The sequence below is a fragment of the Pocillopora damicornis genome, chromosome 14, assembly GCF_964200805.1.
Source record: "Pocillopora damicornis chromosome 14, jaPocDami1.2, whole genome shotgun sequence".
NCBI lineage: Eukaryota > Metazoa > Cnidaria > Anthozoa > Scleractinia > Pocilloporidae > Pocillopora > Pocillopora damicornis.
The window spans coordinates 14,732,004-14,745,428 of NC_142683.1; the positions used below are offsets into that span (position 1 = coordinate 14,732,004).

The following is a 13,425-nucleotide window of genomic DNA, read 5'->3' on the forward strand; positions in this document are numbered from 1 at the left end:
GAGTACTTATCCACGTAAGTAAATTCTGTTACAAACAACCTATATTACAGTTAAGCTGTTATTGAGTTCTCTCAAGTAAAAATTTTTACATCGTAGAGCGCTCTTCGATTGAGTGCCAGGAAGAAGCGAGCGGCGCGGCCAAGTCGCGATTGGTTTTAATTTTGAATCTGATTGATTTAGACAGTGGTGCATGTTTTCTGGACCCAATTCAGGGCGAAATAAAGCGAAACCAAAGCAAACGTGGACTACACTTGACGCTTATTCGAAAATTGCTCCAAGGTGCTATTCGTTGGACAACTATCAGATTACAACAATATGAAGCTTCTCAATCAGAAAGTTAGACAATAATTTTAGTTAGTTATATCGTTAACAATTTCACAAAAAGGATCAACAATTTTTTTCACTTTTTCATTGAATGTACAATTGTAAAGAATACTTTCTTAACCCCTGGGGGACGAACTACGGCCACAGCCGTAGAAAATTACATCACCCTATTTTTGTTGCTATTTAAAGCAAGCCCATGGGGAACTGAGGCTATTTATGCATTAAACCGCTGGATAACAAAATGAGGCTCATTTTCAGCGAAAAGAGCTCTTCGAAACCAACACGATCTCCACTGCAAATGAAGGATTATCATAACTTCTCAAATGACACAAAATAAAGTATAATCATTCAACATTGTGATGGCCGTGAAGCCAGTGGAAGACTGGAGAGAGTAAAAGCACACGAATCACCAAAAACAAAATGGCGGCGAAGAAGGCCTCCAAGAAGAAAGAAGATCTTGAGGTTCTGCTCCAGGAAGCAACAAGTTTGCTAAGAGAAAAAGAAAAATCGCGAAAGAGGAAGAAAGGCGAGAGTGATTCCGAATTTTACAGGGACTCCCCGCAACTTATTTACATGTCATTGAATAAGAATAGCGTCTATTGTGTTATGCCTCGATCTTCAAAGCCTCCCGACACATGTAAATGAGTTGCGGGGTATTCTGAAGTTTAGCCGGAATGTCATTACCCAGTGTTTCAGATTATGATTTAATATTAGTATGAGACTATTAAAATCAAAATCAATCTGGGTTAAAAAAATTAATCAAAGATAAAATTGAACCACAACATAATGACCTAGTCCATAATCCTTCGTTGTTCAAAAGCCCCTAACTCCTTCCTTATGCCTTTCTTTAGAACCGATTCCTGGCATAACTGGGTTGGACGCAGGCTATGAGTTTGATTCAGATGATTTTGACGAAACAGGTAAGTTTATAGACAGAAACTCTTCATATAAGACTCTTTGTATATGAAGTTTGTTTGGCAAGGTTATATTTAACATCATACCGTAAGCCCACTGGATGTGATGACATGTCTTTTGAGAGCCTGTATAGCCAACTCAGTGCTATGGCTATAACTCTGTCATATTAAACAAATGCGAGTGGAGTAGTTGATTTATTAAAACCTCAAAAAAGTATCTGAAAATTTAATACAACATTGTGAAAGACTCTGTATTTATGGTCCATGGTATATGAGTTCATATACCATGGCCTGTAAACCAATCTAAACTCAGGAATTACATATGTTCCTGGTTTAATGAACAAAAATATTAACACTTGTTCCACAGACAATCTTGACGCTGCCTTGGCAAGATGCGATGAGCTTCTCAGCTCATTCAATGCTTCATCTCAAAGCTGGGAGACACGCATGGTGAACTTGTCAACAAACTGGGATAACATCCGAAAACTTCTACTGGAGGCTGTCCTTAGTTGTGAGGGGCTTCCTTCACCTAATCGCTGTCATATGTGTTTAGAAGGAAAAGTTTGCATACGGTGCCATGACTGCCCAAAGAAATTTTTCTGTCCTTCATGTGACCAAGATGTGCATTCTCTGTTACCTTTTCATGACAGAGATGGTTATGTTAATGGATTCTTTCAGGCTATCCCTCCAACCGTTACAATTGATGAAAGTGGAATAGAGCGTATTGTAGGTAGGCAGGTATAAACTAACAGTCTGAACACAGTAACCACAATATAAATAATTATCAGGCATTAAATTAAGGATTACAAACAGTGGTATTAATTTTCAATTTTTTAAAATTATGTACTTTGTTTTCTTTGTTTTATGTGATATTGATTTCATTTTTTTAACTTTTTATGCAAAATGTCTGATTAAATATAATTACTCAGGTTCCTGTTAAGGTGTTAGAGGAAAACAGTTTATGATTTTAATGTTTTTATTGTCTCCATTAACATAATCTGAAGCAAAGGGAAATAAAAATCAGGCTGGTTTGAAAATTTTCAACCAAAGATAAATTTTAACTACAGCAGATATATGAATTAGATATTTGGCAGGTGCTGCTTTCCTATTTTTTGAATAAATTTCTTTATGTAGAATTGTTATTTCAGTTTACTTTCCTTTCAGTTTTTTACCCTGAAATGCAGCTATTTGATTCCTTGCCAAATAGTACATTTATTTTTATGTTATTACTAAAATGGTTCTTTTGCTATCGTAATGTCTGACATTTTATTTGTTAGCTAAACTGTTACCTGTCATCAGTGTACCTGAAAATTGCCCATGCTGTAATGAGGCTGGAGTATTAGAGCAGCGACCAACTACAGGAACAATCATTGTCATAAACGAGAAAGGTAGTGTATAGAACAAGTTTCAAGTCATTGTTTTTTTCTTCATCGAGTCTTTCACACTTTAAACCTAAAAACTAAAACAACTCCCCTCACCCACCCATTGTAAGTAATAAGTATCCTCTCAAAAATTGGTACCATGCCATGTGGTTGTCTTAAATGCACTAAGCAATTGCTTTTAATAATATTTATTTTTATGTAGGTTCTTCTCTAGCTTAAAAGAAAGATTTTTTCAAATGCTCAAATAAGCTTTCCTTTGAACGTGACTGTATTTACGAGGGCAATAGGCTTGTGCACCTGGGCAAGATGGATTCTTACTTTGTTCTATACACTAATCTTTGATTTTGGGGAAAGTTGGTAAAACCACATTCATAGACATTAAATGTGCCCATTATATCTGAACCATGATAGAAACCCTTCCTGTGAGCATTAGGTATTTGATTCTTAATAAATTTATATATTTAGCTTTCTTTTTACTTTAGCACATATTTTCTCTCTTTCAGGAAGGTTTGATTTAAACAAGTTCAGCATTCAGTGTAGCCGATGTGATGCTGTTACCCCATCCGAGTCCATTAGTGACATGGTTCAGGCTGGGTATTGGCCAGGAAGCCCAACAGACACAAGCTATCTTTTTGATCAGCAGCTGTTTCGTCTATGGGATGCCATTCAAAAGAGAATGCCTGGGAGCTCAGAAAGCTCCTTTATCAGAGCTCTCGAGGACGTATCTGTAACAAAAGGAAGGGTACATGATTCCACTTTTTATTTTCAATAAACTGAATAATAGCTACACTGTGATACTAAGTCACTCGCAGTGATACTAAGTGCCATAGAACATGTAAAGATACCATATAAAAGGGTAAAAAATAAACTACATGTATTAGAATATCATAAAAACCGATGTTTTGTCATAATCAGGGTTTGTCATACATGTATAATTTTTAATGTTACACATTATTTTTTATTTCTTTTAAAAATGTACATTTAAAAATACATGGCTTCATTTGCACATGTTATTCTAGGACAGTGTTAATCCATTTTTGTATATAACTTAACTAGTAAGTTATTTACTTTGACAGGCACCAACCATCAATAATTCTGCGTTCTCTCGTTCATTCAAAGAGTGGAAGTTCTTGCAATACGAGGTAGATTGTTTGCAAGGACTAAATTGGATGAAGTGCCCTCCTTGTTCAGTTTTTCAGCATTCATGCCATGTTGATGGCAATATGAAACTTCATCGTTACAATACATCAGGAAGGTAAATATTCAATAGCGGTGTGATGAATTGTTTTATTTAAATAGTGAAAAACCAATGTTTGTATGTTGTAGTGTAATAGTGAAATGCTACCTTTATTAATTCCAAGTTTTGAAAAAAATTTAATGCAATGTGATTTGTCTCGGTCATTGCTTATTTCAATTTATGATGAATCTTTTGAATACTATCTCTTTTAATGCGAGCCTGCGTTTTCAACATTAATTTAATGGCTGCCTTATTATTGAATTTCTGAAGCATATCAAGGGCTGCCTTTTTAATTAAATACCTTGTTCGCTGATGTTAAAATTAAATAACACTTTGCCTTCTGTATATCTTAATGCAGTACTAAAATTGTGTGTGTTGGAATCAGAATAACAATTCAGAGAAAGTGATATTAAAATTAAATACAATAAATTGTGTTTGAATTGTCTTTTACCTAGTCAAAGAAGGCCATCATATTATGGAGACCTGTTCATTGCCAAGAACCACGACGTTGACAGCCACCTGAAGGCAGTTTATGCAAAGAAGTCCAAATCTAAGGTTTTAGAAAATGCATTTTCCGTTCCAAATTTTAAAATAAAAACTTAGGTCACTATGTTCGAGTTTATTCTCATGACATGATGCTTTTATGGGTTTTCAATGTACAGGACGTTGATAATAGATGTGGTGACTCACACTGGAGGGCTGCAAACAATCATGGCAGAAAGGCAGCCAAATTGGACGAGACTGGACTGGAAATTGCAGGTCAGAATAAAATGTAACTTGTTGAAAACATGTGGTTGATAAGGGTGTGTTTGATGTACTAATAATTATCGAGAGTTCTGTTTATATAATCACGTAGGTTGCAGACATGGCTTGGCTCAGTGGGCAGTGAACATGTTCCAGGGAGAGCTGTATGGCTATGCAAACTTTGTACACCAGAAAAAAATGATACCAGCTGGTGTCAAGTATTTCTGGGAAGACATTGTCTGCAAGTACTGGAAGTGGGCTACAAAAGCTGGTGGGCTTGAAAACTGTGATATGAAACCAGCCTTGTCTGTGATGCATGCAAAAGCTCATAGTTGGACATGCCAGGTAGTATATCAAAAATAGAAATTAAATGTGATATCAGAAAGGGGTTGTTTTTGGGACAGCAAATTCTAAGTTACATCATGTTGAATGATTTGCACTGACTGTAAAATTTGCTATTATAATTTTTGTTGACAGGTCATATGGGGAGGCCGATGGCAAGATGGAAGTGCCTGCTCCACTGGCGAGGAAGTGGAACAGATCAATTCCCACATGTCTCGTTGTGGAAACACTACAAAGTACATGCTTCCTGAGAGTGAGTTGAAACTTTAACCAATAATGCAGTAATAAAGTGTGTTTAAAACAGTTCCTTTCCTTACGAGGTTGACTAGCTAGTAGCAGCTTACTTTCATTTTGGTTAATCTTATACAGTGCAAAGTTTTTCAAGTATACAGTACGAATTGAAAATAATCTAAATCATTTTATTATTTTACCATGAATCTCTTTTATTACAATTTTCAAGATCGAGAAGAGCTCATTACTGAGCATGCACTGAGATGGAACAAAAGAAAAATTGTTGGAATGGTACAGAGTCTTGCGCGGCGATACACTCGTGTGGGTAAAATGTATATTATGTGGTGTACAGATGAAGACATGATTTTTTTTTTTCTGTAAATTTTTTTGTTGGTGGTGGAAAGATCTCTACACTAATTTTCTATAAGTAAGGAAAATGTGGTGTACAGATGAAAGGGTGTAGAATGGTAAAATCCAAGACGAGCTGAGACGCCAAGGCCCTCGTTTAAAATCCGAGACAAAGACTTAGCTATTTTGTAAAAACGGAACCTGAGATGCTGCGATTCCAAAATTCAATTGTAAGACACCGTGATCAACTGAAGAAATCTGGGCAAAAGTTGTTTACAGCGCTCTGTAGCTCTCTGTACGTCGTTTTACAATAAATTATGTCTTGATAAATCAGAAGGGCAATTAAGGATTATTGTGCTTTCAAACTACAAGTTACAGACATGTATACAGGCAAGTATACATACATATACACATACCGGTAGTCTTTTGTAACAACTAATAATTTGCCAAGACCCATCATTTTTCAAGGACCCTTGTACAACCCTAGATGAGGATAAAATATTTCTCTAAACATTTTTTGTTCCAAAGAGCTCTACCATAGTAAGAAAAGAAAAAAAGTCAGTTTCATTTAAGATTGATTGTTTTTTTCACTTGTCTATTGCTTGAAAAGGCTACTAAAATGCTAACTGAATCACGCAAAGAATTCAATGAAGTTCTTGATACGTATGAAGTCCCATTGGCTCAATTTAAAGCAGACGAGTGGAAACGTGCTGTTGTTAGTCATGCACATGGTAAGGAAGCTTTTTTGTCTTTTGTATTATTTGATTTTGCAATAACGTCATTTGAAAAATACCTTCTACTTGCAGCAACAACGTCCACAACAAACAGAATTTTACTCTTGTAACACAGCTCTAATTTATGAGATATTGTTTTTTTCAAACAAAATACAGAGTTTATCAGTATGACAGTAAATAAAGCTCAAGGGAAATTCTATTTAGCAAGTTAATGGTAGTCAAGCGTTATAAGAGTCAATTCTGAAACAAATGTCTGTATCATGTTATATATATAGCTATCATGCAATGTTTGCAATTGTTTATCAGTAGCTATCACCTTTTTAGTCAGTGATCTTGGGGCCAATTTAAATGCTACTCAGCCTAACCATTTCTGCTATTTAGGCTAGCCTGAAATCAGGAGCAGAAGTTTCAATATACTGCTTACCAATTCCCATTTTTCTCCAGGTTTTTTAATTATTTTATTTGAAGTTCAGATTAGGTTATGAAAATAGGTTTACTTGGTAACCCAGGTTGGTAACTGATTGATCAAATTCTGTCACTTCTAAATGACAATATATATATTTTTTTAAAACAGAAGTGGAAGCCTTGCAGGGTACTTCTAGCCGTCTTCGGCTTCAAGATGAAATAGAGATGTTGGTTTCAACTATCGAGCAGACTACTCAATCCATGAACAAACTGGCTGGTATGTTTGGTAAAATTCATCCATCCATACTATACCTGCCAACCTACCAACTCCGTCACTCACTGTCTCTCACTCACCCACTCACTTGCACGCTCGCTCGATCGCTCGTTTGCTTAGATTTATTTATTTTTTAAGCTGAGGTCACATCTTTGTTTTAAACATCATTGTAATACTATAAGCACTTTAAGTTGATTTGGGGTCATATTGCCTCCTTTCAATTGTTTTAATTCCATTCAGGATCATCCAAGCAACGCACACGATTACGTAGTAAAATTTCTGCAGATAAAGCCAAACTTTCTTCTCAAATACAACGGTATAATGAAGAGACACAGGGTGTTCAAGGCGCCAACCTGCAGTGTACATGTTCTGTCTCTGAAGTCATTAAAGGAAACTTCCCATGGGGAAGAAATGCAGGTGAAGCATGATCCATATTCATTTATGAAATTTCCATTCAATTGAGTTATGTGGTAGTGTTTGTTTAATTTGCTGAAGACATGTACTGATTGCTGTCCACGGCTGCCGATTACTCAGGCTTTTACTTTTGTAAACATATTTTAGTAAACAAATAGTTTGTTACTAATATATGCGCATTCACACTGGGTGGTTTGCTACGCCGTGCTGATGAGGCCCAAATAGGCCGAAACAGCTGTACATGGTCGTGATAATTTGCAACAATGTTAGTCGAAGTTGTTTTGCGTAGTAACAGCATTCAACGCTAACTTAAATATTTGTTCCGTTTTTCCATAGTCTATTGCGCTTCAATTATAGCACTTACAACAGCGATTGTCTAATGTTCACAATCCATATCTTCTGTTATGTTCGTACGGTAATGTTTTATGCTACGCAGTCGCGTCGGGACATTTCTCAAATTGTTAAGACTTCACTACACTTTAATTTGTGTAAAAACTGTACTTTGTTTACCTGCTTCTCTCTTTAATGATAATGCTATCGCAGATACACCGATACGGATCAAGAGAATAATTGTAGAGAAGAGCGAGATAGCGAAGAGATGGCACGAGGAAGTTGCTCTGGTAAAAAAGGAGATGGCCAACTTCATTGCGTATTACATGGACGTGAGCATTCCCCACCTAACAAAGATCGCAGAGGAATTGCAGGGAAAATTAGACAGTTAGTAAATATCAGTTGAAAATACAGTCGGACCTCTATTAAGCGGCCACCCTCGGGACTTTGAAAACTGGCCACTTAATAGAGGTTGGCCGTTTAATAAAGGTATCGAATACTGCAGTTTAGAGACACTGAAATAATTTGGGACTTAAAAAAATGGCCGCTTAATGGAGGGTGGCCGCTTAATAGAGGTTCTACTGTAATTTGTTTTCGGTTGAGAACCATTCTTCACCGAAAAAATAGATTTATTTGATTTGTTCTCGTTCTTTACTCCTTTTAAGATCTTTCCAGGCCACTTGATGCCCGTGGACCACCAGAAATCGAAGAAGCATCTGTGGAGTCGCAGAATGTAGGACTGAGAAAAACTTTTATTTGTCATATGCGCAAAGCCTTGAGCGTAGTGTTTAAACGATGGAAAACACTGTGCACTGGAAAAATCAGTTAGTTTATGCAGTGGATATCATGCTTTGCTTTGTCACATCAGCTGCATTACGATTTATCCGGTTGATAGTGTTATCCAACCTTCGAATAACTGGGTCCCGACCTTTTAATTAATGATGAGGTCTGGTCCGACCTTACAATAAAAGAATTAGCACGTACTTGCGTAGTCTGACAGATACTTACATTGTAACAAGAAAGTAGCACTTGAATGGGCTGCCTTCTGGTGTATCTCGAAAACAATCTAAATTGTTGTCACCTTACTGGCTAAAACGTTGATCCAATCGTTTCCCTTTCTTGCATTTTGTCGTAGAAGTGACTTCATGACAACCGAAGTTCATATCGTCCGATTCTGTCTGCTGTGACAGTATTGACTTTCAAATCAGTCTGTCGCTTTGCAAGTGTAAGTCCTTTTTAATGACGCGTATGATTATAGAGCGATTTCGAGTACACAATACAAACAGTTCAACCCTTTTTGGCTATATAACGTGCCCGTTTTTGTTATTTTTTTAGGAAATGATCGGCAGCTATAGAACTGTGTCGGTGGAAGCAAGAATTATTGGAGGGAAGTTGGCCTATGCTAAAAAAGGGATCGCTTTCTTCAAGCTTCAACTTGTCAGCGCAGCCTCTAAATTTCAAACAGCACTATCTGGTAGTGACTATGAGGATTCGTTAAATATCCAAGACAATGAGGATGACAATGACAATTGGGATGGAGGTGATGATTCTGACCATGACGATGTCGAAGAGGAATATGAGCATTATATTGCTAATTCCGACAATGATGCCGTTGACACCGACACGTCAACAGATGACAATTTTGAAGTCCTCGGGGAAAGCATTACTCAGAATGACTTGTTCGTATGGAAATTCCCGCCTGAAGTCAGCCAATCAACACTTGACGGCCGAAATGGTAGTTCGGCTTGCAGTGTTATAGCCCTTATCCTTGCACATGGCGCATGGCATCAAGGTCTTAATCTCCAACCGACACTTGTGCTGTCTCCTCTGTGGGTCAAACTTCTTTGTGCCGCTATTAGAGTAGGAAACCGGCTTTACGACCGCTGTCGTCTAAGCTTGCCGCAACGCTTCTTGTCTGCGTCAGAGGCTGCCACCGTCGTGCAACCGTGTGTAAGCGTCTCAGTTGACTCCCCTTTGCCAGTTCGCGTTTTTGATGAACATGGCCCCACGACGTTGTTGTTCCAGTTGAGAAGGCTGTGTGCACGGGACCACGGTGATGCTACCCTGTTTATAGTGAACGAGAAGACAGTTGTCTTTATACCAGTCGGGAATTCGTCCATTGTTTTGGTGGATACACACCGACATGGCCTCCACGGTGCCGAATTATTACTGGGCCATCAAAGCAGCTTGAATCAGTTTGTCAGTGTCTGCCAAACAGTTTTGGATCTACAGGATGACACCTACGCTAATTTGTGTTTTATTTCTTTTTAATGACATTAAGTATCCTCGATGTACATAGGTTAATACAAGTGGTTAATCATCTTTCATGCACTACGCTCAAGACTAAGTGTAATGGTTCCAATAAAGGCAAAAGTCAGACATTCTGTCGTATCCCTCACATAGACTGTATATAAAACCCAAATAATGGAAATTGTCTCCTATCGCCATTAGCTAATAAAAACCTTTTGTTGAACTGTGCAAATTGGGTGCCGTATTCCGTCTGATCCCTCCCAAACGCTATATATCTACTCCAATTGATGAAAATTGTCTTCTAACGCCATCATATCTAGCCCAAACGGTGGAAATTGACAACAATGGCTATCAGCTCAAAAAAAGGTTTTAGTTAACTGTGTGCGAATTGGGTGCCCTATTCTATAATACAGTGGAAGCTCTCTTAACAGACTCTCGTAAGCGGACAGCTTAACTCCCATACAAACACTGCAAATTTCACATTCTCGTAAGCGGACATTCCAGTGAGCGGGCGCGGATACGCTTGTACAATTCCTTTGTTTTTCAGCTCCCGTAAGTGGAAACCCTAAAAAAGAAATACAGAGAAATTGGGCCTGATCATGAAAGGCACTCCTAAATATTGTAAACTGCATAGCTACTGTTTGTTTCAGTGTTGGTTACAACTGTAAATCACTAAGGGGCAGTCCTAGTACTTAGTTATCGCCACTATCGTAGCACTGTATAGCCAGGGCGCAATAAATTTTTTGGTATATTTCCAATATTTATTGTTAGCTTGGCAAGCTCCTGTAATCGGCCATTTTATCTAGTGGCCGCCTACCAGAACCATTCTCGTAAGCGGCCAGCTCCAGTTACGGACACTTTTTTCGCGTACCGAGGGTATCCGCTTACGAGAGCTTAGACTGTATCCTTCTCAGAGGTTATACATATCTAGCCCAAACGGTGGACATTGACAACAGTGGCCATCTACTCAAAAAAAAAAAAAAAGCTTCGTTAAACTGTGTGCAAATTGGCTGTCCGAAGTCTGCCATATCCCTCTCAAAGGCTATGTATCTAGACCAAACGCCAGGACAATTTTTATTTCGCATATGTCTTTGGAGAAATCTTGACTTTAATTCGCATGCGAAATAGCCTTGATTTTGGATCATTTGCCGAGAAATTGTAGTATACTAGACGCGTTTCATTCAACATTGGGCCATATTCGTATACTTTTATAGTCAAATATTACTTGATTTCCGTGCGAAATAGTCTTAATTTTGGATCATTTGCCGTGAAATGGTAGCATTCTAGTTTCGCTTCATCCAATATTGGGCTTTATTCGCCTATGTTTTTAGAGAAATCTTGACTTTAATTATCATGCGAAATAGCTTTGATTTTGGAACATTGGCCGGGAAATGATAGTATACTGGATGTGTTTTATCCAATATTGGTCCATATTCGCATACGAAGATAGTCAAATCGTACTTTCGTTTCCATGCGAAATGGTCTTGATTTTGGAACATTTTGGATCATTGCCGTAAAATGGCAGCATTCTAGATACTTTTCATCCCATATTGGGCCATGTTCGCATAAGTCTATAGTCCAATCGTACTTTAATTTTCATGAGAAATGGTCTTGATTTTGGATCATCTGCAGCGCAATTAATGGCAGCATACTATATGCGTTTCTTCCAACATTGAGCCATATTCGCATACGGCTATAGTGAAATCTTAATTTCATTTTCATGCGAATTGGTCTTGATTTTGGATCATTCCACGTGAAAGGGTACTGATAGTAGCAGCGTTTCATACGGTACGGGACCATATTCCCACGCGGCTATAGTCAAATCTTACTTTCATTTCCATGCGAAATAGTCTCGGTTCTGTATGATTTGCCGCGAAATACAGTCTAGATGCGTTTCTTTCAACATTTGGCCATATTCGCATAAGGCTATGATGAAATCTAACTTTAATTTTCATGCGAAATAGTCTTGATTCTGGATCTTTTGCCGTGAAATGGCAGCATTCTAGATGCGCTTCATCCAATATCGGGCCATATTCGCCTGCGTTTTTGCGACAACATGAATTTAACTTTCACGCGAAATAGTCTTGATTTTGGAACATTTGCCAATATTGGGCCGTATTTGCAGGCGTTTTTGTGAAAACTTGACTTTCATTTTTATGCGAAATAGTCTTGATTTTGGAACAATTGTCGTGAAATGGTGGCATTTTGGATGCGCTTTATACAATATTGGGCCATATTCGCATGCGCTTTTGTGAAAACATGAGTTTAATTTTCATGCGAACTAGTCGCTATAGTCGCATAAGGCTATAATCAAATCTTATTTTAATTTCCATGCAAAGTAGTCTTAATTTTGTATGATTTGCAGTGAAATGGAAGCATTCTAGATGCTCTGCGTGCACTGATTGGACCATATTCGCAGGCGATTTTGTGAAAACCGAAATTTAATTTATATGCGAAACAAGCTTTGTTTTGGAACATTTGCCGTCAAAGGATAGCATAGTAGACGCGTTTTATCCAATATTGGGCCATATTCGCATACGGCTATAATCAAATCTTATTTTGATTTCCGTGCAAAGTAGTCTTGATTTTGTATGATTTGCCGTGGAATGGAAGCATTGTAGATGCCCTTCATCCACTGATTGGGCCATATTCGCTTGCGTTTTTGTGAAAAACTTGACTTTAATTTTTTGCGAAATGGTCTTAATTTTGGAATATTTGCCGCGAAAGGGTAGCATAGTAGACGCGTTTTATCCAATATTGGGCCATATTCGCATGCGGCTATAGTGAAATCTTACTTTAATTTCCAAGCGAAAGTAGTCTTTATTTTGTATGATTTACCGTGTAATTAATACTGGTAGTAGGAATAAAGTATGAGTTGATAAAAAAAATCCTTTATACTGTATGTATTCAGCTACTACTCTCAAAACGCCGCGCAGTGGTGTATTCTATTAATATGTGCAGCGAATTTCAAAGTATTGCTGATTTCTGCGTGCACTTATCTTGGTTTGGTCCGTGCAGCAAAATTTTACCAAAATTACCATAATCACAATTTGAGTTAATCAGCTCCCTCGTGTTTGCTCGGAAAGCCTTCGGAAGCGTAAAAACAAGCAATTTTGTGTCCAAGAATATAGCGCGGACAGAGAATTTCACGAGCTGACACGGCAGGGGGATAAACTAGACATATTGTAGATTGTCATATCAGAGGCCGAATTTTCAAAATAAGCCTTAGAAGGTAAGATTGAAGCCTTTAAATTCTCGCATCATAGATTTTGCGCCTTTAAAGGCAAATATCTTTTAAAGAAACTTGAAATTAAAAAATCGGGCTCTGACTTGACACAATAGATGTTGTGATAGATCACTCAGTGGTTAAATCAAGTTTCTCTGTGTCTGTGTCTTCGTCTTCGGGGTGAAAACCTGGACACAAAATCACATTTTAAACAAATTTAATTTAAGTTGCTGTCTGCATTGCCCTCAGACGCCATCCACTCAATATAAA

At 37.7% G+C, this 13,425-nt stretch overlaps 1 protein-coding gene across 1 annotated transcript; it reads left to right on the plus strand.

Moving 5' to 3' along the window:
- Positions 1 to 635: 635 nt before the first annotated feature.
- On the plus strand, positions 636 to 10,158 carry LOC149034634 (uncharacterized). Its single transcript, XM_089193702.1, has 17 exons — positions 636 to 850; positions 1,176 to 1,244; positions 1,606 to 1,968; positions 2,516 to 2,626; positions 3,124 to 3,362; positions 3,697 to 3,875; positions 4,313 to 4,412; positions 4,520 to 4,616; positions 4,714 to 4,946; positions 5,079 to 5,196; positions 5,404 to 5,495; positions 6,133 to 6,253; positions 6,831 to 6,938; positions 7,176 to 7,352; positions 7,893 to 8,066; positions 8,345 to 8,412; positions 9,015 to 10,158. The coding sequence occupies exons 1-17, from the start codon at positions 745 to 747 to the stop codon at positions 9,948 to 9,950; spliced, it is 3,291 nt and encodes a 1,096-aa protein (XP_089049828.1). The 5' UTR covers positions 636 to 744; the 3' UTR covers positions 9,951 to 10,158.
- Positions 10,159 to 13,425: the final 3,267 nt, after the last annotated feature.

Excerpts from the sequence above, each read along its gene's own strand:
- LOC149034634 (XM_089193702.1), top strand. The coding sequence starts at position 745 with ATGGCGGCGAAGAAGGCCTCCAAGAAGAAAGAAGATCTTGAGGTTCTG. Across the intron at positions 2,627-3,123 it reads CATTGTCATAAACGAGAAAG|GAAGGTTTGATTTAAACAAG; the intron begins GTAGTGTATAGA and ends TCTCTCTTTCAG. Across the intron at positions 5,197-5,403 it reads AAAGTACATGCTTCCTGAGA|ATCGAGAAGAGCTCATTACT; the intron begins GTGAGTTGAAAC and ends ACAATTTTCAAG.